This window comes from Andrena cerasifolii, chromosome 2 (assembly GCF_050908995.1).
Source record: "Andrena cerasifolii isolate SP2316 chromosome 2, iyAndCera1_principal, whole genome shotgun sequence".
Lineage (NCBI taxonomy): Eukaryota > Metazoa > Arthropoda > Insecta > Hymenoptera > Andrenidae > Andrena > Andrena cerasifolii.
In genome coordinates this window covers 26,349,810-26,375,560 of record NC_135119.1, presented here as the reverse complement: position 1 = coordinate 26,375,560, position 25,751 = coordinate 26,349,810, and the positions used below count along the sequence as shown (strand labels likewise).

Below are 25,751 nucleotides of genomic sequence, written 5' to 3'. Positions count from 1 at the left end.
GTACAAAGTTCGCACTGCAGGATTCTTATGAAATATCATTTATTAATATTTAAACTACAAGGGTAAACGCGATAATAAAACAAGCACATATATATGTATACACACAGGCGTCGAAGTATAAAGAGATTTGATGAAAGTCAGAAACGCGTTATGGACGAGTTTTGATAAGAAATATTTCAATAGCTTTCATGATTCGTGGGAACGATAATAATTATTATTGTCATTGTTGCACCGAGTCGTACAGTATCGTGTTATGAAGAAAAGAGATGAAAATGTAGCGAGTTATGACATACTATTGACTTGCAAATTTTTCGGCGACACACACCGTAAAGTGTCGACACCATCGGTGCATTTGTAAGCAGAAAGCGTTTCGTTTCTCGTCTATTCGGTCTACGGAATTGGGTTATTGTCGGAAAGAACGAGGCGGTCAATATGTGAAACATAAATAGAAATGTGTACTGTTGCCGCGATGTTTTAAAGCTTTCCTCCATCCCCCGCGAAATAACTGTAAAGCTCGAATCGATACGACTGTTTTCGGGATTGTTTGGGAAAGCTGAAATTTTTGACATATACTGTGCTCCAATCGCGGAAGAGCCGTCATGTTGTGTCAACGTAATCCACGGCAGCACTGACGCCTCTTCAGTAATTAACCAAACAAAATGGACACCGAGATAACGATTAAGCGAACATTTGTGCAGTAGATTTACATGGAACTTCCAGGAAAATGGGATTAACGTGTGCGCTACAGTGAGTCTCACTTGACCATTCATAAAAGCTTATTATCAATAATAGTTTAGCCTCCCCGATAACGTCTGCGAATCCCTTACACGTTCTTTAATTTAGCAATATTGCAGCATAATTTTGACACTTTCAACTAGAACGAAAAGTGTGCAGCGATGTTTTATGCTCGTAGATGTTATTCTAACACTCGAAATACAATTCTTCATTCATCCCCTCTAATGTTTCACATTTCAATTACATCTATTCAGGATATCATTTCTGGCTTCTTTGATGAAAGTAAGAGCAGCAAATCTTTACCCTCATTTCTGTTTTCCGTACAGAGAAGTACAATAGTGTGGATCGCATATCGATGTAATCGCATACGTACTCCGAGTGTTCGGCAGTCGGATTGCATTTTCTATGATTCAGATCATATTCGATCGGTTAAATTCTGACAAAGATTAGAGATGTATCTAACAATGTGAAGCATTAATAAATATATAATATAATAAAAAGTTTAATCATAAGAAGAACAAATATAATTGTATAAAGTTACTGCACTATAATGCGTTGCATTGCATTGCTTATTTCACACATAGTTCTATGCATTTTCTAATTTATTAGAACTTAGATGTAAAGACTAACATATTCCTTAAATTGCCAATCTTGATAAAATCATAAAACTCGGTTCATTGACACTGATGTTGTAAGAAAGGTAAGCGTACAAGTTTTTTCTATAAGGTATCAGTAATTAATTACTTTCTGTTAACATCATTAATTCACGAGTTTACAAATTAACAAAAGTGCTATCAATCCGTTTGTAACTTCAATATTGTTTAATTCAGTAACAAGAGATTTCTCATGCCTTACCCTCGCGTGTCACCAAAAATGTTATCTGATTCAACTATTTACTATTTAAGAAAGCAATTATTCTATTTTTCACGAAAAATCGAAGCAGATTATGCATGAATTAGATCGAAAACGATAATTTTCCAAGTCCGCGTTTTCTCGAACGATTTATTCGGTAGTGACTGTCGCATCTCATTATTAATCGATAGGTTACGTAACCCTGTACGATTGTTACAATTTTATCTCGCATAGTTGTACATCTTGCAATCTTATATCATTTACGTGGAAAGGAAGAAAAATTTAGCGCAATGCCAAATATACGGCCCTGTTTCATTGAAGATGTTCCCCATGAACACGTACATTCGAGCTGATACCTAGAGGACAGGATTGGTTGATCGAATATCCTGCCCTGGTATCCTACTTTATAAGGTAAAATCTGATTGGTTCTCTTTGTGGTATAATTCGGACTCCGCCTTACTACCGCCAATTGCGCTGTGTGTTTTTACCACGGATATCGAATACTTTATGTGCTAGGAGTGTAGTTCTTGGGAGGTTGCGGCGTCCAATCGCCTTTTTCCCCACATTCTTTTTCCTGTTTCATCGTTTTCACTCGGTGAATTTAGGAGATATAATACACGTATTCTTCATGCAATGAATCGAAATACATAGTAATATATACAAATATATTTCTCACGAATATATATTCGAACGCGCGAATTTGCTCAGTCCATTACCACCGTCCATTTACCGTGAACATTCTGTTCCGATGACGGACAAATGAAATTGAACTTGTCGAAGATTTAATTTTTCGAAAACACGGTTAAACGCTCGGTTTTATTGTTCATGACTCGGTTATTGTTTGAATTTATATATACTACGTTAGTCGTTTAAGAAACTCAATTTATATTCCCATCATCGAAATATCTTCATTCTCGTTTCCGTAATGGATTTCGAGTGGGATAAAGTAACTTTAAAGTACACCGAGATCTGATGTAAGATTTTCAACCCGATCGAAGTGGATATATTTGAACGCAGAGAAAAGAATTCGTTATCGGGGGCACTCATTTGTAAAACGCTATGCAGTAAATTTCAACGAACGTTTCGCGTAAGCAATTTGCTTTGTTACCGTACCAAATGGAATGTTTGCGTGTGATCGAGAGAGGTCTTATTAGAAATGATATTGCGTTTTAAACTTCTCTAAGCGAGATTTTTTTTACGTCTTTCTGTTTAAATATGCCGATTCTGCGGAATTACTCGAATGTGATTTTCTAGTGTCTGAGACCTGATGCCTTTCCTCAATTACTTGACAACTAACCATATTCTTTACACTTCTGTTGTTGTGCAATCACGATCGAAGTAGAAACGGAATTTTCGCTCGTTTAACTGAGTTTAAATGCAAGGCTTCTCCCGTGCATTAATCTTCAGTCAAGTCAATAGTTTCAAGATTGAAAGTGACGATTACTATCCTACCGAGTGAAGCTTTTAATTAATAACATTTTGTAATACGTTCAAAAAAGGCGATACAATTTAATTGTCTCAATGTCTTAATTGTTACAGAAAAAAGTGATTCAAGTAACACTTGCATAAAGGGAAATAGGGGATACACTAATCACTTTCAATTTTAATATTTGCAGTATTTTGTTTCATGACTTTTTTCAACAGTTACGATAAATATAAAAAGTGTGATATTGTTCTAACTTAATTAGATGAATATCTACAGTGGTTTGATGACTTATGTTTTTTTTTAAGTTTTAAGTAATAGTGGCATTTTTCAAAGAGTATCGGGTTAATGCATGCGGGATGTCGTTTCTACAAACATCATAGCCTCGCAATCGTTTATAAATTATATTTAATGAGTAAAGCCTCAGATCTGCGGGCAGAAAATTTTGCAAATATCACTGTTTTGAATATGGAACACTTGGTAATGTAACCATCTTCGTATCCTCAATTCAATGTTTCCATTGTTTCTTACAGCATTACTGTCCAATTTCAATTCATAATAAAAATCCGCCCGACCATCCGCCCGATTCGCGCTGCAAAATACCAAATATTCTACGAGACCGCATTGAAAATCTTCGCGACTCAATACACACGTGCTGCAAGGAACGTTCCCCCCTTCAATGGGACGTAGAAAAAACCGACCGTCGGAATACACGTTGAATTCACGCCGTTACCCGTGCAACGAGATCCGAACTTCGAAATACAGAGAAAAAAAAAATGAGAAAGAACGACATTTCATACGCGCCAACCTAACGAAACGAAGATTTAATCAACTCGAACGCAAACTGGGGAACGTCTTATTGCTTCCTCCGTGTGTACATGAATACACCGCCTGTGCATGTGTACGGAGCGTTTTATAAGCGGGCAAAGAGAGATGCGCGCGCCACCAGGTGGTGCACTGAGCGAGTGTGCGCGCATGATGCGAAAGGTAGCTGTGTGTTGTGTATTTCTACAGATGTTACGATGTGTAACTATAGTGCGCGCGCGTTGGCTCACGCGAGTGGCGGGCGCGCGTGTGTGCGCAAGTGTGCGTGTACGTAGCGACCTCCGTCCGTCGGACAGGACAGGACAGGACAGGATAGGATAGGGTAGGGTAAGAGAGAAGAGTAGTCCTTCGTTGTGTGAACTGTCGACTGTTGGAAGGGGCAGAGAGCAAGGAGGGAAACAGGGCGGCGGGGGGAAGGGGGAGGGGGACAGAGATGTGTAGAATGATTCGGACCTATGGACACGCTTGCACCTCGACGGTCCGTGCCGCCGCAGCCGCAGCCACCGTCGGTGAAAATCGTGTGAACGCGCGCGCGAACGAGGGTGGTTTTTCGATAAAACGTTAACACCGTGACTACTTTCGGTCGTACCGGTATTATATAGGCATCGTGGCCGCGTTCTCAGCGCGATACAGGAGAAAAGAGTGAATCGTGGTAAAAGTGAAGTGACGCTTTGGTGGCTGGAATATCGAGCGTCGCGGTGGCCGCTACGAGTTCTCTCGGAAGCCCAAACGGAAATCTCTCACGATAATGGCGTACTTTCCGCGACGATCCGTGCTTTTTTTTCACCGAGTCGCCTCGATCTGCTGCCGATAGCATAAATACCGCGATATTTTCGCCTATACGCCTCGCTCGGGCCTACGCCGACTCGATGGGGAATTATTGCCGAGGATAAAATATAACCGCTCGAAATTGAAGTGTGAGACCTTTCTATATACCCGTCTACTTAGTCCAGTTTCTTTCTGTTCACCCTTGTAATATATACTTAATATGTGTGCATTTTAGTTGATTTTCTGACGAGAACGAGAATATTGTTTCGTACATTTTAGTGCTGCTGTCAGTGCTTCAGGTTGGTAAGGTGTTTTCTTTTTCCTTTTTTTTTGTTCTTTTTTATTTTCTTATTCTTCCTCTGTCGTTATTCCCTTTCATTTTGTGTTTATGCGCTCGTGCGTACGGATATTCGTTGATTTTACGGGTCGGACCTCCGAGTTTCCGAGCATGCACTAACACCATATTGTTACTTTCAGAAATTTTTGATTAATTAAAAGCTAATTTATTAGCTCGAAATTTTCGGCGATCTATCCAAAGGCCAAAGTATCCGGATAAGTTTTTCTTCCTTTTCATTTTCTAAACGTGCAAGGGTTTGCTGAAAATTCATGCGTTCCATTTTCGTTTCTAATCTGTATTAATGATTTTAATATATTGCCAATGCATTGTTGAAATCTTAACCATAACAATCGCTCGTAATTGTCTCAACTTGGGTATAGGACTGCGCAACCGTATCCCCGTGTTATTATTGTTAACGTCGTATGATTTCAATGTGTTGGCATTATTTATACATAAATCTTGCTTTTCATCGGACATGATTCGCCCATATTGCACATTTCTCAATTGTAGTCAAATATTCCTTTTTCTCTCGATGTTAGGTTATGTTAACTGGATTATCAATTTCATTAGTTACGAAATTATTATGTAAATTTGTTTAATATATGCAAAAGGGTTTGAAAATAATATAATCAATACAAAGCTGCAGGAAATTGAAAACGTTCAATTTTGTCTAATACAGATTTAATAGCCTTTAAAAAATGTAAGTGTAGTTGCCAGTAAATTGCAGCACGAAAGTTGCAATTTGCAATATAATTGTACGCACAGAATATGCGATATAATTATACATACTCTGTGTGTAATTCATTCAGGAAAGATACTTTCCCAATGGGGAAATGAGAGTAAAAGTATCTTAGTGTACGCATTCCGAGGATAAGTTTCAAACATTTTAACGTCGCTACATTACGAATTATTTTTAAGGACAGTTTCTTTCTATTTATAGTAGATGTGTTATTACTGGTAATTTCTCAATTTTGAGATTAAGCAAAGTTGTAATTAAAGGGTACGTTTCTATGTGTTTCTGAATAATATATAGATTCTTCTGAATAAGCTTGTTGGTACAACAGTAATGCTTGAAAATTGTATTTAAAAATGAATTAAGGAATAGAAAAATGTTACTACACGTATTAGTAATCCTTTTGTCCTTATACATTGTGGAAATTTTAATTAGAGATTTAATACATTTATATGTTTATAGTAAAGTAACAAGGACAGAAATGATGTAAATACAAAACTGTTAATATTTCTCATACATTTGCATGATACATGTTTCTCGTAGATTTGTTCCATTGTTTGTAATATACACATAGAAAATAGTGTTCTGAATTTATATAAATTTAGTAGTAAGTTTCTCTTTTATTCTAGCAATTCCTTACTTATAGGAGAACATAATGGATACACATATATAGTGTACTTTATTTAAGTATTGTTTAATATGCCTGGGAAGAATATTGGAAGCGAAGGCATATTCCAAGGGGGAAAGGTTATAGCGATTATGAGAAATTGAGCCATAAGCGTATAGCTTTTCCCCTTTGGCATTTGTCACTGTCATCGAAGGAATATATATGTGTATATATATATATTGAATTATTTACAAGTTATAGTTATTGTAGCGATAGAAATATTTTTGTAAGATATTAAGAATACGAAAACTTGTACGGCATTGCTGATATTAAATATAGTTACTTCAATCATAATATGAAATCTTTTACATAATTGTTTCAGGCAAAAAAGACGTGGATCAACAATGGGCACGTTAATGACTATAAAAGAAACTATACGATATCCTCTTAAGCCTGAAACAGAGGCGAAGAGTCCTGCGGCGTAGACATGGACTCGTACGATCTGTTTGGTGAAGATGTTAGTGGCTCGATGCTTGATGCTCTTTCTGACCTCGGGGGGAACGATCATTTTGACCCTGCAGGCACGAATAATTCTGTGGTAGTATCTAGAGATGGTTCAAACCCTGGCGTTAATGGAGGAGGGAGTTACATTAGTCAATCTTATATATCTCAAGAATCTCCGCTTCAAAAATTAACTTCATTCGGCGGATCTGAATTTGGAAGTTCTAATCAATTGCAAAATCCATCGCAACGCAACATGTTTAATCAAAATCTTGGAACGTTTGACAGTGGTGCGCCACAGCGTGCTATGGTGCCAGGAACTTTTCAAAATCAAGCTCGGAATATGGCACCGCAACATAGAGGGCCTCATCCTGGTAGTGGAGGACAATATCCTAACTATAATGATAATATGTATTCAATGGAGCAGCAACATTCAATGACAAGAGCGAATATGTCAATGGATCCGAGTATGCAAGGTTGGCCAGGTAGCGGGGGTGCTTATCCGCAGATGCAGAGACATTATAATCAGATAGCGCCGCAACCTGGTACTTATCGGCAGCATATGCCTCCGCAGTATTCTCATCAGCAAGACCAAAGTGGAGTTATAAATCAAAAGTTGCAGCAACAACAACAACATTTTGGTAATCAGCAAGGTATGATAGGAAATATGGGTGTACCACACCAAGCAATGCAAGCTGGTGGAACAGGTAGTGTTTATCAACATATGGTTGGGCAACAACAGCACTACCAGCAAGGGAACTCTGTACCAATGTATCAAACTTCTCCTGCCTATCCAGGCTTTGCCTCAGCCATTCATCAACAGCAGCAGCAGCAGCAGCAGCAGCAGCAAGCTCAGCAGCCACCGCAAAGGATGCCCCATCATCACCCGTCTCATCCAAGTCATCAAGCGCATTCTTCCCACCCTCAGCAATATCCTCAGCATTCACAGCATCCAAATACACAACAGCCACAGCCACAACCACAGCAACAAATAGACCCTCAGTACTCTCATCATGCGACTTCGATGTTTAATCAACCGCAACATTCTGGGCCGGCAACGCAGTTTGGTACAGCCAAACATGCCACGAGTCCTCAATATCGCGCAACTTTTCCACAATTGTCACCTCAGATGTCGCCTAGGCCTCAGATGTCACCGCGACCGCCAGCAGTACAACAGCAAATGTCTCCTAGACCTATTATGTCACCGGCTAAACCTAATACACTATCACCGCATCCGCACGTTCAACTTCCACACCAACAATCGAATCAACCTGGCGCGATGCCTGTGTCGCCTTGCCCTCCGACTTCGATGCAAATCAATCCAACGTCGCAGCAAACCACTCTTCAAGCGCTGGAGCAAATGGTGATACCAGGCGTTGCTGTAGCAAACACGAATGTGCCGAATCCGGAGTATAATCAATTCCAGGCACGTCCGACGATGTCACAAGCGCCAAATGTTTTATCTCAGTCTGCCGCACAAAGTTCTATGCCACCTATCACAGGTCCTAGAATGCCAATGCCAGCTCAATGGTCTCATCCACAACAGCAGCAGCCGCAAATAAGGCCAAATGTGAATGAGGACAGGAGCGTAGTAGAAGCTCAACCTCCGGTATCTGAACAGAGCACATCGATGTTCCCAGTGGCTGGAACAGAAACCATTCACAGCGTCGCAGAAACTACGACCAGAGAGTCTGTGGACCCTATTCATAACCCGATAGAACCCCCTAAACAGGAGAACGAAGCGTTACATCAAAATGTTCAAGAACCACAGCCAGATGTGCTTAATCAGCAAGCTGACCCTTTAATACAAAGTAGTTCACAAAATAATTCACCTCTGGAACACACGCCTGGAAAAATCTCTCAGATAGAAACTGTACAATCCTTACCAGCAACTAGTACAAATGGAAACGTTGACTGCTCGACCCTGCCCACCTTATCTCAGCCGCAGTCAACGCCAAGTCAAATTCAGACTCCTGTTTCTACTATCGAAACTCAAAATACATGCGAAACGAAACAGCATGATCAACATTTAGAGATGAATCCAGTAAGTTGCCCACCAGCCAGTAATAATGTGCCTGTGCATCCTCAGCAACCACCAGTTAGTAGTCAAACGACGCAGCAACAACAGCCCATTACTTGTCCGCAGCAACAAGTACAGCAAATGCATATAAATCAGGCGCAGGTAGTGCCAGCGCAACAACCACCGGTACAATCTCAGCAGCCAGTGCAGTCATCGCAGCAGCCACAGATGAGTCAAGTGCAACAACCTCCGATAACTCAACCACCTCCTCAGCAACAAATGAATCAACCCACGATCAATCAACAACAGATACCGCAGATGAGTACGCCGCAACAACAACCGCCGATCGCTCAATCTCAACAGCCTACGTTAAATCAAACGCAACAACCACAGACACAAATTACTCAACCCCAATTAGCACAGCCACCGCTACCCCAGCCAGCTCTCCCTTGCGTAACGCAGGTTCAGACGCCACAGTCGTCTCAACCACACATGTCTCCACAAGTTGGTATGATACCTCAACCTGCGCCATTAATTTCATCGCAAATACCCCATCAACCTCAGTTACAATCGCCCATCCAAAACCCAGCTCCGCAATTGCAAACCCAAGCTAATCAAGTCCCATCGACGCACTTAAACGGTCAACAAATACCCACGGTTAATCAAACCAGCGGTATTGTGATACCCCCTCATCCAACTGCAGTATCGGTGCCAAATTCGCAAACGCCGCATCAAGTACAACCAAGTTTCACGGAATACACAAATATCCCAAAAAATAATATATATTCGAACGACATGATCGTGGGTTCTGGTCAACAATATCCTCCTGGCGGTGACATTGTCAGCGGTAGTAATATGACAAATATGTATAATATACCAGCAAATCCAACATCTACAGCAGTCACGTCTGCTGGTGGCTTTCCTACCTCTTGTACCCCAGTTACGCATCATCAAGAAAGGGCTGCGTTACAACAGCAACTGCAGGAATTTTACTGTATGCCTCCAGCTGCTGACAATCAGGAAAAGATTGTTGTGCTGCAAGAGAAATTGCAAGCATTGCAGCAACACGAAAGTAATGACCAGTGTAATGGTGGACCTCAATGCATATTGCAAACTCCTATGTTTACGACTGCTGTTGTTGATAGTCCGCAGGTAAGTCTTCGTTGTATTACATTTTACATCGCGCATTCTGTAAGAAACGCAGCCAATTGTTTATAATATCTTGTAAATAGGTTTCAAGTACTACTGGTCGTGGTCGTAGCAAAGGTACACCTAGGGCTAAAAAGAGTAGGAAGAAGGCTGACAAAGAGGCTGTTACACCTACGCCAATTACTCAGCAACAGCCAGAGCAACCATTATCGGACAATCAAGTGACTCCTGGAGATAGTAGCAATATTGTTGATAGTGCTGCCGATTCTGAGGATATTAAACCATCTTCCGGCGATATGGAGGAGGAATGGAATAAAGGTAGGAAGTCACGACCTCCTAGAAAGCCACGTAAACCAAAGGAGCCAAAAGAGCCAAAAGAACCTAAAGAACCAAAAGAACCAAAAGAGCCAAAAGTTAAAAAGGAGCCAAAACCACCAAAGGAAGCAAAGTCTCCTAAAGCACCAAGGAAGAGGAATAAAGACAAGGATTCGACGAAACGTAATAGAAAGTAAGTTACCTTAACCATTGAAGCTTGACTCGTTGATGAATTAATTATACCATCGAGAACATTGTATCTTTACAGAAAAGTGAATCAGTCTGAATCAGCCGATGACGAGATTGTACCTGAAACCGAAGAGACCACAGTCTCTGATTCAAGTGCAGTTAAGGAGGCAGATACGAAGCCATCTGAACCGTCCATTCAAGGTGATCAGGAACAAGTAGATTCTTCGACCACCGAACCCTTAGTAATTGAAACGAAAGATCAAGATAAGCAGAAAGAGGAATCGGATGATGTCCTCGCTGATGAGAAGAAAGAAGAGAATTCAGAGGCTGCTCCAGCTGCAGAAACTGCTACTCCTAATAAAAAGAAGTCTGCTGCTCGAAAAAGGTCCTCCGTTGGGAAGGTCTCGGCAGGAAAGTCTCCTAGAAGTTCAAAGTACGTCGTTTCTAAATCTGTGTTTCTTTACCTTTTTATTATGTTGCAAATAAAACCTAATATCTTATTAAATTACTTTAGGAAACGTAAAAGTCGAATTGCACCTGACTCCGACGGCGAGGAATTAGCAGCGACGCCTCCACCATCTCCGGAAGCTGGAGATGACAATAAAAGGCGTTCTGCGAGGAACACGCATCGCAAGAAATACGTAGATGACGTGATGCTTAGATTTTCGGACGACGACGTGCCTCTCCAGGATGCTCAACTTGCTAAGAAAGTAGAGGGTGTAAACGCAGTGAAGCCTGTGTCTGTTAAAAAGGATAACGAAGGTGGTGAAGTTGGGCCTAACAAGCCAAACTTTGTGTATATAGTATGTATTAGGTCATATACTTTTGTCCCCATAAAATATGTCCCCAAATTTTAAGTGCCAAGATTCTAAGTGGCGATAATTTTCGTGGTGTTGTAGAACACAACGGACGAGGATTCCATGGTTGTACAGCACATATTGTGTTCTCGCATCGGAAAAAGAGAAGTGAAGCCGACAGTACCAGAGGTGAAAGCAGAATCGCCTGTTGAAAAAACTGAATCTGATACTCCGAATAAGGAAGGGGAAGAGGAAATAAAAGAAAAAACACCCGAGAAAGAACCAGACGTGGAATTGGATAACAAGGATGAAAAGGAAATTGAAACGTCTGACGATAAAAAGAGCAGTGATATTGAGAACGAAGCGAAAGATAACATTAAGGAGGAGGACGAAGAGGAGGAGGAGGAAGAAGTTACGGAATCCAAACAAGAGGACGCTGTGGCAGAAGTGAAGCCCCAAATAATAGAAATTGAAGAGTATTTCGTTAAATATAGAAATTTTTCCTATCTACACTGCGAATGGAGAACCGAAGAAGAGTTGTACAAGGGCGATAAACGAATTCAAGCCAAATTGAAACGATTCAAGCAGAGGCAACAGCAGAATACCAATATCTTTGAAAATGTAATTATTGATTTATTGTTACATAACTCAGTTTTAATGCCATTTATACTTTGCTGACTAACTACCATATGATGAATATTGTTAAACCCATATATTGTGATATCACTTTGGCCTGCAAAGTGTTAATGCCAGTGAGAATTGAGGAAAGATACATATAAATACCGAACGATAATTGATCTGTTTTAGACCGAAGATGATCCATTTAACCCCGACTTCGTGGAGGTCGACAGAGTACTTGACGAGGCAACACATACCGATCCAACTACTGGAGAAACTTTGAAGCACTATTTGGTTAAATGGCGATCCCTTCAGTACGAAGATTCTACTTGGGAGTTGGAAGAAGACGTTGATCTAGAAAAGATAGCTCAATTTATCAAATTTAATAAACTGCCCCCAAAAGACCAGTGGAAGGTAACACATCGCAACTAAATAATCTTAGTTACTTAACATTCGCTCATATTCTTTGTTACTAAATAAACGTAATGTTGTATCCAGCCGAAAAAGAAACCAACTGCATCGGCATGGGTAAAATTAGAAGAATCGCCGATCTATAAAAGTAATAATAGTTTACGACCGTATCAATTAGAAGGTCTTAATTGGTTGCTTTTCTCGTGGTACAACGGGCATAATTGCATTCTCGCGGATGAAATGGGTTTAGGAAAAACTATTCAGTCCTTAACGTTTGTGGATGCAGTTTACAAGTACGGAATCCGTGGACCATTTTTAATAATAGCACCACTTTCGACCATTCCGAATTGGCAACGTGAATTTGAAAGTTGGACCGACATGAATGTCGTAGTATATCATGGATCGTAAGTTCAACAATTATAGCCTCGTGCTCTTCGCAAATAAAACACCTTTCCTGACATAGTTTTCTGTTTATAGCGCAGCGAGTCGGACCATGCTCCAAGAATACGAAGTTTATTACAAGAATGATAAAGGGCAGCCGATTAAAGATCTGATTAAATTTAACGTGTTGATAACTACATTCGAGATAATTATAACCGACTTTAACGAATTACGAGGATATAACTGGAGGCTTTGTGTTATCGACGAAGCTCATAGGCTAAAAAATAGAAACTGCAAGTTGCTCGAAGGTCTTAGACAATTGAATTTAGAGCACAGGGTGCTCTTGTCCGGCACACCTTTACAGAACAATGTCAACGAGCTATTTTCATTGCTAAACTTCCTGGAACCAATGCAGTTCTCTAGCAGCGATGCATTTCTTAAAGAATTCGGTAATCTGAGTAGCGACACGGAAGTTCATAAATTGCAGCTTCTTTTGAAGCCAATGATGTTACGACGGCTTAAAGAGGATGTAGAGAAATCGTTAGCTCCGAAGGAAGAGACGGTTGTCGAGGTGATTGCGACTATTAGCAAAAATCTTTTCACGCTTATCGATGAAGTGAGAAGTATTTCGTAACGTGTAATTTCTCTCTATCTTTCAGGTGGAGTTGACCAACATACAAAAGAAATATTATCGCGGCATCTTAGAAAGAAACTTCTCTTTCCTTGCTAAGGGAACCACATCAGCTAACATTCCGAATCTCATGAATACAATGATGGAATTAAGAAAGTGCTGTATTCATCCATTCCTACTTAATGGTGCTGAAGATCAAATACAATTGGATTACAAGACTGGCGAGAAGGAGGACTCCGAAGCTTACTATCATGCACTGGTAAACAGTTCTGGAAAGATGGTACTAATTGATAAATTACTACCGAAGCTCAAAGCTAGTGGGCACAGAGTATTAGTATTTAGCCAGATGGTGAAATGTTTAGATTTGTTGGAAGACTATTTATTATATAAAAAGTAAGTTACCGATTCCATTTTTTTCGTCTATTAGTTTCAAGGGTACTAACATTGAAATGTATTTCGTTTTAATAAAATATCGGTGACAAATTAATTTGAAGTAAAATTTTCTGTTTAGGTATCCATATGAAAGGATTGATGGTCGTATCCGAGGGAATTTAAGACAAGCCGCCATTGACCGTTACAGTAAACCTGACTCTGATAGATTTGTATTTCTTCTTTGTACTAAAGCAGGTGGTCTCGGCATTAATCTTACAGCAGCAGATACCGTTATTATATACGACAGCGATTGGAATCCGCAAAATGACTTACAGGTTTCGAATTTAATGTTACTTAGAAAATATAATTCTTTAATTACAAGTGTTTTAACATACATATTGGTTATATAGGCGCAAGCCCGATGCCACAGAATTGGCCAGCAGAAGATGGTGAAAGTGTACCGTCTGCTCTGTCGTAATACTTATGAAAGGGAAATGTTTGATAAAGCTTCGCTGAAGCTCGGATTAGACAAAGCCATTTTACAATCAATGAATACAAGTCAAGGGGGCAAAGAGCCCAGTAATAAACAACTGACTAAGAAAGAGATAGAAGACCTGTTGAAAAAGGGTGCTTATGGTGCTATTATGGACGACGATAATGCTGGTGATAAGTTCTGCGAAGAAGATATAGAACAAATACTTGAACGAAGAACGCAAGTAAGTAAAATGATTGTTATATTCACTATCTTACCGGTCGAACGTGCTTCTTCTTTGATCGATACTAATTTAGAAATGTGTAATTGCGTAGATCATTACGATAGAAGCAGAAAAGGGATCTACGTTCTCGAAGGCCAGCTTCGCGTGCTCCTCCAATAGGACGGATATTAATATTGACGATCCAGATTTTTGGAAAAAATGGGCCAAGAAAGCCGAGATTGATACAACGGAGAAAAAGGAGGAGGATGAATTAGTGATATCGGAACCAAGACGGAGGACGCAAATTAAACGATACGGTCACGACGAATCGGTTGTTATGTCGGATCTGGATAGTTCAGATGAGAATAGCGACGATGAAACAAGTAGTGGGTTAACAGGTAGAGGTATGTTCATTGTTGGTGCATGTTAAAGCACATCATTCTTTAGTATTATTATTTCGTAAAATATATCACTTCGTTGCTGTGATACCTGGAGTGGATTAATGGTCTACAATAATTGTGAAGGTATTGGGCAATATTTATATATTTAGTTTCAAGAAATTTGAATTTTACTCTATGCTGGCAATTAGTTTAGTCCAATAAACTCTTTATGCATCGCAATCCTCCAATTCTTATGTAATGAGGCAATACTTCATTGTGGTATAGAAGTTTATAAGTATTACTAAATAGTATCATTGATATAAACAGTAGAGTACTAAATCTTCAATGTCAAAATGATTTATCACGTATAATTAACACCTGTGGGATCTCAGTGGAAAAATGTATTAGCAATGACTTTTTTTTACTTTTTTATTCAGAGTTTCGTTTTATATTTAATGCGATATTATATCGACCAACTGCAAAGGAAATAACTTTTTTTTATTATTTTTTATTATCTTAACAAATGTAAATAGATACTGATTTATCATAGAAGAACGTTGTGCAAATTTAGAGGATTAGCACTCTAATAATGTTTCTGTACATACAGACACAAATATATTTACATGCATGCATGCTCGTAATGCTAATGATTACATTAGTGTCACCACACATAACAATTTTGCCAACATGGTACACACATGTACACATTTGGTGTCCTCTCTGTTACAACGTGTATTGCATGGCAAAGCAAACACTTCTGCTTGTAATTTATAACATTCATAACTATTTCACTATCACACAAAATGTAAAGGAAGCAAATTTATTGCTGTGATCACAAAAAGAATGTCATTCAACATATTTAATAACGAACATACATATTTACTTTCTGTACGTGTATATATTAACCTTTTCTTTGAATATTGGTAACCAAGTAAAGGGTTTACAAAGTTCAATCATTTTGAATTTTAGTTATCTACTATCATTTAAGTATCAATCAATTTATTCGTGCAATTTTCTGTTTATAAAGAAATACAAAAGTTATAGTACCCGCAAAGATATAGCGAGGTCGTAAATTAAACACTCGGGCAGCGGCGGTCTTTGATGCCCCGGCACCCATACGTGGTATATTATTATAGGTAGGAATATCAGTAGGAATTGAGTCTCAGGCCACATACCCTGAGGCCGGTCCTGAGTGAGGCCCGAGCCCCTTATCTGCCCATATATCTGTCAATTCGCTCGTTCCGACTCCCGAAACATGTAAACAGACACGCGCTACCCCATTTACGACCTCGCTATATCTTTGCGGCTACTATACTTCCTCTTATTATTACTTCCAACTACGATAATACAATCACTAACAGTTTCGTTTAATTTTCCAGTACGTAAATGTTTCAAACTGCATAAGTTCATTCGTAATACAGTCGAGTACACTTTTAGAGATCCTTACATTCTCGCGTCACTTTTGTATTGTGTCTTGCCGTTACTCTGAAAACACCTTGTGTCTATACCATACGAGTAGCATTCTCTGTCTTTTGTGTTTAAATCGTAGCTTGATGGCGAGAGACATGTATTATATCTTCTTATTATCGTTATAAGGTAAAAAACGAAGAGACAAATTCGGCAAGAAGACGCGGAAATTCTGCGACGAGTACGTTCCACGCGAAGGTGAAGTGGTGTACGGCAGCTGGGCGAGGAGCGAGTGCTTCAAGGTGGAGCGAGGGCTTCTGACGTTCGGTTGGGGAAGATGGGAGGAAATTCTTCAGCACAGCCAATTTCGTCGTGGATGGCGTGAAATTGATGTCGAGGATTGTGCGAGAGTCATTCTGCTCTATTGTCTCCGTTACTACCGCGGCGACGAGAAGATCCGCAACTTCATTTGGGATCTAATCACGCCCGTGGAGAACGGAGAGAAGGTGAAGAACGTGTGCGTTAATATCGGCGGGCGAAACAGTAGGCAAAAGAAGAAGGGTCGAGTCCGAGAAGGCAGAGAAACGCGCGGATCGGTCATCAACGGTGGCCCGAGTGATCCTAATCATTGGAGCAATGCTGAGAAGTACGACGGGGATATATTCCTTGAAAGTAATTACAGGAAGCATTTAAGTCGTCACGCAAATAAGTACGTATGCAAGTCTCAAAGAAAATATCATCCACTACCGTCAGGATATTTTAATGACTTCTATATCATGTTACAGAGTACTGCTACGCGTCCGAATGCTTTATTATATTAAACACGAGATCATCGGGGATATAGTTCAACATATTTCCGACGGCGTTCATGTCAGGTTAGTGATTTCGTATCTACGTGCTACTTATATAAACTTCATTATCCTTTGCTCAACTGACTATCATGGAATATCGTGCACTTACATATGTGCTTATACAGAGCTTTCATAGTTGCATGTGCAATGTCTTTGTTTATCCCTGGGAGCTGTAATTGTATGAGGAATGCTCATAGAGCTAAACTATGTTTACTCCGTAGCTCTGTAAACAGCTATCAGTCGCTGACCCTACATTACTAATATATATAAAAAATCTTCCCCCATCCTGTTCTTATAAACATATACACAAATACACACGCAATTTTTTCAAATTTATATCGTAAACACTTCGTACGCCTTAAGACGGTCAATGATGGTCGACTCGGCAGCACCTTGGTAAGAAATAGTTAAAGAAAAGAAAAAGCAGTGCACTGTATTACGGGGGCATACCAGAACAGGAAGCTTGACGTGGATTTGCCTTTGTTAAGTCAAAAGAGAGAAAAAAATTAAATAACAGTAATAAACAAGAAAAGAGCAATTCTCTAAATTTCATTTGACGAAGCGAGCCTCTTCACCGTGTTCATTTAACTGTGAACAGCACCGTTTAAAATGTTATTAAGACCCGTTAGAGCGCAAAATTTGTATAATCTTAACATCTGATTGGCATACATAAATTGGCAAATTGTAAATGAAACCGCCCTACAGTGCGTTGCGGATAAACCCTCCACAGTTGACGGAACGACCAGTGAAATGGTGGGACTCGCAAGCAGACATATCCTTAATAGTTGGCTGCTACAAACACGGCTACGAGAATTACGACCAGATGAGGATCGATCCCGCTCTTTCTTTCATTACAAGCTGCCCTCCCCCTTCCCAGTCTCAGATCACGCAAAGCAAGTGAGTAATTATTCTCTTTTACGTTTATTTCTTTCTCTTCCGTCTATGTGCCCCACCGCTGTTTCATTCTAACCATACACTGCTTTTGCACGCTTTTTCGACCCGCTTACGAATACGCCTATGCTAGAGCTAATGTAAATTCTCCCTTTTACATTTTTTTTATTTATGTACTCTACAGCAAACGAAACTTCTCCGTTATTTTCCACCAGCCTTTATTTACAGCCGAGGTGGATGATGCATATGCACACCAAACAATATGCAGAGATCCTTAAGCGTTTCTTATAAACAATCTATTATATTGTACATACATCTATATCTGTTTTTTTTATGTTTATAATGTAATCGTTTACTACCTACAGCATTCTAAAATGGTAAATGTGGAAGTCCTTTTAGTTTTAATACCGTGTACCCGTAGATCGTATTTTCGAAATAACTATTGTATTTGCAATCAGTCAAGTATGTATCTGTTTTCACAAATGCATACATATTAGAAGTCTTCTTTTTTTTTTTACTGGAAGTTGAATTACACAAACGAGATTATCGTGTTATTATCCGTGGTGTAAGTTAATAATTGTTAAAATTTCAGCAGCAGCAGCAGAGATGATACTAGCTTAGAGAATGATATCGAAGACGTCGAATCGCTTGGAATGATGAAAGATTCGAAGGATTCTGATAAATATAGTCGTGAAACGCCCATTGACTCACCTGTTATATCCAATAAGGCAGATACGCCTATACCAGAACCCAGCAGCAGCCACGAAGGAGTCGATGGGCTGCTGGACGACGATAAGACTTGGCCCTCTGTCGTTGATCTTAATACGCGTTTGCGCCGAGTAATTTCTTCTTATCAGAGGAGCGTGAAGAAGGAGGACGTAAAATTATTACAAAAATCCAAGACTGGGATGGAGAGTGATTTACCCATGAATCACAGCCCTTCGATAAACGAGCCGCCTCTGAATATGCAAGGATGGGATTTGCAACAACTCGCTATGTACCTTCTGGTAAGCGGCCGCGTTTAAACTCTTCCTTAATCACAAGGATCATTGAGATTAATACGTCTTGTGTTTCCTGCAGAAAATGGAAAGACGGGAGAAAATGGAAGCTATGGTAAAGGAACGAGAACGAACTCGTATCGAGGAACAAAAGGCGAAATGGTCTCGCCGCGAGGAAAGTGAATTCCTACGAGTTGTGTCAACTTATGGCGTTAACTATGACAGGAAGAAGGCACAGTACGATTGGACTAAATTTAAAAGTATTGCTAGATTTGATAAGAAAACGGACAATGATCTTACGGACTACTATATGTCCTTCAGAGCAATGTGTAAGAAAGCGTGCAACGCTAAGTTGAACGACGAGGAAGGTATGTTTGTAATTGCATTCGTGTATAGTAGAATGTGTTAACATTGCATGGAGATAATTTAAGAGTACATTTTGAAATCTCGAAATTGGAATGTTGATTATTCAGTAGGTGTTGAAGTACTAAACATCTTGTATATATCCTAGACTTTTCAGACGTTCCTGACCATCTCAGTCCAGCGAAAGCAAGGCAGATATTAGATCGCGTGGACCTTCTGAGTAAAATCCGTGAGGAGATCTTGTCCCATCCGCACTTGGAGGAACGACTTTCATTGTGTCAGCCATCGGGTGACACGCCTGATTGGTGGCAACCCGGGAAGCACGACAAAGAGTTGCTGCTCGGTGCCGCGAAGCATGGCTTGGGGCGTACCGATATAACGATCCTGAATGATCCGGACTTCTCGTTTCATAAGACTTTGAGCAAAAGTATGTACAGTAATATGCAGTCGTCAAAGATCGTGGACAAATCTGAGAAAGCAATCAAAATCGAGAATAGAGAAGACATATTGAAGTTCGATAAAGACGAGATACTTGTAAAATTGGAGAAAGGTGAAGGCACATTGAAGATAGAGAAGGTGGGGGCGAAGAAAGACAAAGATGTAAATATGGCTGATAAAAGGGCGGAGAATGTAGATTCGGAAAAGAGTCAGGTGGAGCTCACTATCATTAAAGCTGAGAACAAAGTCGAGGAGAAACCTATCAGTAATGCATTAACGATTACAACCATTCCAAGAAGCACGCCGGCCGACAAAGAGCAGGCCCCGAAGATAAAAACTGAGGAGAAAAGTGAGGTAGTAATAGAATCGGTAAAGCCTGAAGTTTCCAAAGCTGATCCAGTTACCACAACTAATAAGACGGACGAAACAAAAGTAAACAATGCGACAGTGACCGTCGAAGAAACTCCAGTCGCAGAGGTAGAGAATGAAAGCAGCCAGGCTAAAGAAACTGATACGCCTAAAGAGGTTGAAAAGGAGGCGGAGGAGGAAAAGCCAGAAGAGCCGCCAGTTCAGGACACCCCGAAAGAGACGGCTGAGAAATGTGTGACAGAACAGAAAGAAAGTACAGAAACGACAGAAAAAGCAGCAACAGAAAGTAACGAGAATACAACATCCGAGGATACCAAGGCAAGCGTAAAAGCAGATCCTCCAGTTATTAAAGAAGAGGCAGAAACGCAGGAAGGAAAAACTGCGGAACCGCCTAAGGATAAAGCGAAAGTGTGCAAGCTCGAGGATAAATGCAGCGTTCAAGCAGCGGAACTGAAAGCAATGTTCCCGGATTTGGAAGTCATTCAACCGCTGTCCCGGCTGACGCAAATCGATACGTTCGTCCTTCGAGACAAAGCGATTGATTATAACGAGCCCACGGTTGTACAACTTCTGTCGCACAATTCCAATAATGCTGCGAAATGGCCGAAGGTAAATAGAATGAAATTAATTTGTACAAATGTCTTTATGTATATTCTGACCTGATTCAGGGAGTCGCGGAACGTATGTGGCGTATTTAACGTTATTAAAGTTGCTCGAGTGTGTGTGGCCAGTAGCGCGTGGAAAAAAAAATTATATTTTTTGAGTTTTGTACATTTACTTGATGGATTAGCACACGTTAAAAAGAAGATTAGATAGTAAAGAGAGTCTAAAACATTTCTAAGAGACAATTACACTCGTCAAATTTGGCTTGTGTAAGCAAGTCTACGCAAGATTTTTATTCCCATTAATTTTGTTTATTCAAATATATCCATCGTACCATCATTCTATTGCATACCTTCATTCCCCATTTATTCGTTTAGGAGCACGCCATTGAAGCTCGCTTAATGCATATCGTTCACGCGATTGAGCACAAAGAATGGCCCGTGTCTGTGAACTTCAGTGCTGGTGATGAAGTAGACATTCCTTCAAATGAGAAAGAATGCTCAGAGGTGATAACCATAACTACAGATCATGGAGTGTCACGAAACACAATGCCAGGAAACAATGTACCATTGTCGAAGAAACGCAAGAGGCACATCGCTATTGACGTAGAGACAGAAAGAGGTAATTGAAACGGGAATAAAATTGTTGTGCAGTTTTGCAAATTTCTTGAATCATTTCTTTTTTGCCCTCAGCAAAGCTTCACGCTTTGTTAAATAGTAGCCACACAGCTACGCAGCCACCTACAGCTTTAAGTAAACCAGCAGTATTGTCTGGATCGAATACTTGGGAAATCAATGATGAATCACAGTCTGAAGAATCGAGGCGATCAACGCCTGTTCAACCGCCACCGGCACACCAACAGGCACGAACACCGAGTATACCATTTGATTTGAAGTACACGGTCCCTGGAAAGCCGACTGTGATTCCTGGTACATCGAGTACTTTAACCCCGATTGACTTATCTGCCGGGTAAGATCTTTAATCACTCGTGGGATATAGTGTTAAACGTGTTTTCGATTATTTATTCGACTAATATTCGCTTCACAGATATCCAAAAGCCACCACTGATAATAGCAAGGATATGATGAACGAAGTTCAAGACTTTTCAATGCCAAATAAAAACAAACAAATTAGTAGTAATAAAGGGAAATTAGATAGTATGTTAGACAAATTGATGAAGAGAAAGAGCTGTGTACGTATTGCGTTACTTTGATAAATATACAAGTTGCGACTGTGAGTATAAACCTAAACTGTGTATGCTTCTTAACAGCCAACGGATGAACCCGTCATTGGAAAGGAGAAAAAGCGTAGAAAGCTTGACGAAATCGTGCTAGGGTTAAGTGCAGCGAAAGAACAGCAAAGCACTCACTACCCCGAGCACAGTAAAAAGAGTACGATTACACCGAATGTAACGGTTACTCCAACATCTGTGCCAATGGGTCTTCCGAATCCTCCGACGAGTAGTCAAAAACCATTTTCTATTACCGTTACATCGATCCCTTCTTCGCGAGCGTCAAGCTCCACTTCTGGACTACCCCCTCCATCATTGCACTCACATAAAGACAGTTTTTCAGCTTTAATTGCTCAAGCAGAGCAGCAGAATCGCGAATTCAAGAAGCAGCAGCAACATCAACAGTCTCAACAGCAGCAGCAGCAACAACAGCAGCAGCAGCAACAACAACAGCAGCAGCAGCAACAACAGCAGCAGCAGCAGCAGCAGCAAAGCTTCAATTCAGCTCATTCATCGTCATCGAGCGGTCATAGAAAGAGTTACGAAGCAATGATCGCGGATATTAATAAAGTCGCTGAATATTCGTCTAAAATCGGATCGTATTCTCACGAGGCTAAAGTAAACAAATGGTTAGCTGAACAAACTGCCATGTCTGAGCAACTGAGTGCGGAATATTTGAATGCGCCTAGACGACGACGGCCACGCGTCGACCCATCGTTATTAGATTGGAAGAAACTAACCGGCGAAGAAAATGTTGCCGTAATTAACAGATTAACAGGCAAAAAGGTTTGGATGGAAACTTTTCACACGCTATTTCTATTTCTCATTTTATGCTCGTTTTAAAAAATTCTGTTAATATATTTCAACCGTCCCGACCTATATGTAGAATAATAATTCAGTTTGCTAAACACATTACACTTATTTCAGGTGACTGGCAGCAAAGCGCCGCAATTGAAACGACTGGGCCAATGGTTGATCGAGAACCCAATGTTTGACGTGGACCCGAAATGGGCCGAGCTAGTGAAAGAACGCGGCAATCTTCCCCACGATTTGCAAAAGAGATTATCAGGAAACGATAGAGGTAACATGAACAAGGGCAAGAGTCCGGGGAGACCTCCAATGATGCCGAGCCCTACTAGTCAGCAGTCAGCGAGTCAGGCGAATTTGGCAGCTACGTCGATGGCGTCAGGCCTAAACTTCCCTTCACTAGGTAACTTGAACAACTCTCTTCTGTCTGGACTGTCTCTTGGCAACTTCGACCCGAAGAACAATCCTCTTCTGATGCCGTTCGGTGGATTACCGAATTTGGGCGCCCTGAGCGGACTAGGGAATCTCGGCAACCTAAGTAACATGAGCCTGACGAATTCTCTGTTCGCGAATCTCGCTGGGCTCGGTTTGCCATCGTTGGCGGGTATGGAAGCTGCTCTGGGCGCGACGGCGACGAGCACAGCGACCGACACGAACCCTGTGGTCAGCTCTGTCAGTAGTAAAAACACAGGTTCGACTAGTATGAGCAGCGCCGGCAAATCTCGCAGCAAGATGGACCCTCCTACGAGTAAGTCCTCGGTGCCTTCGACTTCATCAGCATCGTCTACGATACCAACAACGACACCGTTCCCCTTCTTCTTCCCAAATCCGAGCCTTTTGTACACACCGCTGGGCTTGGGCGGTTTGAACCCATTCTCGATGCAGCCTGGTGGAGTATCATCGGCCTACGAAAGCCTCGCTCAGTGCGGTCTTTTGAATCCACCGACGTCGAGCGCCTCGTCGGTGCGCAAGCCGACGTCGTCGGGGAGCAGCTCGAGGCAACGGGACACGCTCACGGACTCGGTGAAACGCAAGGACGATAAGAAGTCCAGGTATTCCGTCGACCCTGCGATGATGCTGCAGCAGTACACGGACATGGCGTTGCACAGCGACGACAGGCGGCGAGTGGAGCACGATAAAAGGGAGAGCTTCGAGCAGAACGACGTGGCGGACCTCTCCGACAGACGGGCTGAGAGAAAGAACAAGGAGCAGGAGATGAAAGAGGCTCTGGAGCACTTAAGTAGAACAAGCGCGGAGCTGCTGACGAGGAATCTCGAGGACATCCAACGGTCCAGCGAGAAAAGAGGACGCAGCATAGACCACAGTCAGGGTTCCGAGCAACAGACATCCAGCATGCTCGAGGTGACTCTGGAACCCGTTAACAAAAAGTCGCGTATCGAGATCGAAGTTACTACGAAGCCGGTGACTAGCACGCCAGTAACGACTATGACGCCCGCGGATGTGTCGGTAGTGGAAGTAGAACACCCAGCTCGGTTGTCGTCGTCATCGTCGTCCTCTGTAACGGTTAAGCACAGCCCTGCAGAGGAGAGTAACGTTTTCAGCGACGCATCGTCCAACCTTAATAAGAAAGAAAGTAGCGAAACAGCTTCGATAACGACAACATCAACGACTACTGTTACAGCTTCAGTCACGCCTACACCTACACCAACACGTACGCCCACACCCACGCCGATTCACACGCCTACACCCACGCATACGCCCACGCCTACATCTACACCGATATCCACGCCCACCCCTACACCCACGCCCACCTCCACGACACCTGTGACAACGGTTTCGGAAGATGCAGCTGCGTCTCAGCAGGCCAACACTAAGGGAGACTCATCAAAGGCCCCATCGGAGATGGAGGAAGATAACAAAGGTACTAAGGGGAAGAAAGCGCGAAGCGGAAAGCGGCTGAGCGTGGAGCCCCCTCCAGAACGGAAGAATCTTCGTTCGAGCGCTGGCAGGCAAGCGAGAGCGGCAGCCGAGCGACAGGCAAGAATGGAGGGCGAGCTGCAATCTGATCAGCAGCAAGAGACTCACGCGACGAGCGAGTGAAGTGAACGGTTCTTTTGTAAGTGAGTTCTCAGAATGGTACACAGATTGTGAACGATGAACGATCGAATCTTCCGTTGTCGCGACTATTTTCATTGCAATAATTTGTATGCAGTATTCGCACAACGATCACATTTCCAGGAGATCGTCGGTCGGTATAGACATTTTAACGATAAATGACCCAATAATGCATCGACAATTCTTAGTTAAATAGAGCACAAGTGCATTCTGATGGACTTGGATGTGGGACGGGGTTGGGGGGAAATGGGAGGAGAAATGAAAGAACGTTTATAGAAATTGACTTCTTCTTCCTGTTCAATACGGAAGAGGAAAGCGGTGGACAAATAAGAAGGTGGGCGTCGTGCTCGTAAATGCACGCCGCCACATTACCAATTACTCTGTCAGTGTGAATGTATAACACGAAGCTGTTTCTGATGAATACAAAAGGCTGGCAATAGTATTTTATCACTCGATATATTGTGTGGTAATTAACTTTTTAATTATATATAACATTACAATAACAAAGTATAGTTTTGTTAAATTTATTATTCTTTATGATCTTTATTGGTTTTGACGAGGGACTGTTTTATATAACTGCTATCACACTATTGCGTAGTCGTGCAACAGTTCGCCGGATCATTCAGGCATAAGATTTAAGATATAACCGTAATATAGCGAAGTAAATTTAGTAATAACTTAATAAAAATGAAACAGGAAAAAAGTGTAAATATTACATACATTATGCCTAGAGACCTTAAGCGATCGTGTACTTGGAGAAATGTATATAACAGTGTACTTTTAATTACAATTAGGTGATACAATAAACAGCTTCTTTTGTTGTTTGCAAATGCCAACATTAGAATCTTTGTTTTGATAATTATGCGCACCTTTGTCGACACGGACAGCCTTACGAAGAAGAAAAAAAAAAGAGAAAGAAACATAAGTTGTGAATTGTGTTAATAGAAAACGGTGGGAAAGAGTGCATGGAAGACGCGG

General features: G+C 41.1%; 1 protein-coding gene across 11 annotated transcripts; it reads left to right on the top strand.

Moving 5' to 3' along the window:
• The first annotated feature begins 374 nt into the window (after positions 1–374).
• Positions 375–25,609, top strand: Kis (chromodomain helicase DNA binding protein kismet). 11 transcript variants are annotated; one of them, XM_076830903.1, is made up of 25 exons: positions 375–747; positions 6,663–7,434; positions 7,579–9,953; positions 10,034–10,458; positions 10,534–10,887; positions 10,969–11,257; positions 11,354–11,872; positions 12,059–12,283; positions 12,368–12,684; positions 12,758–13,232; positions 13,321–13,685; positions 13,804–13,999; positions 14,075–14,380; positions 14,472–14,763; positions 16,336–16,855; positions 16,932–17,021; positions 17,703–17,894; positions 18,481–18,895; positions 18,969–19,254; positions 19,398–20,665; positions 21,037–21,280; positions 21,352–21,628; positions 21,707–21,851; positions 21,930–22,676; positions 22,818–25,609. In XM_076830903.1, exons 2-25 carry the CDS (start codon positions 6,768–6,770, stop codon positions 24,756–24,758), a joined length of 12,930 nt encoding a protein of 4,309 aa, XP_076687018.1. In that variant the 5' UTR covers positions 375–747; positions 6,663–6,767; the 3' UTR covers positions 24,759–25,609. The 11 variants fall into 11 exon arrangements, with proteins under 11 accessions (XP_076687018.1, XP_076687015.1, XP_076687017.1 ...); XM_076830895.1 differs by lacking the exon at positions 375–747 and adding exons at positions 4,292–4,750; positions 4,839–4,902 and having other exon boundaries at positions 6,663–9,953; XM_076830896.1 differs by lacking the exon at positions 375–747 and adding exons at positions 4,292–4,752; positions 4,839–4,906 and having other exon boundaries at positions 6,663–9,953.
• The last annotated feature ends 142 nt before the right edge of the window (positions 25,610–25,751 follow it).

Bases quoted from the DNA above. Each gene is read 5' to 3' on its own strand.
- Kis (XM_076830894.1), top strand. From the start codon at position 6,768: ATGGACTCGTACGATCTGTTTGGTGAAGATGTTAGTGGCTCGATGCTT. The intron at 14,000-14,074 runs GTTTCGAATTTA...TTGGTTATATAG, and splicing joins ATCCGCAAAATGACTTACAG to GCGCAAGCCCGATGCCACAG. The intron at 19,255-19,397 runs GTATGTTTGTAA...TATATATCCTAG, and splicing joins TAAGTTGAACGACGAGGAAG to ACTTTTCAGACGTTCCTGAC.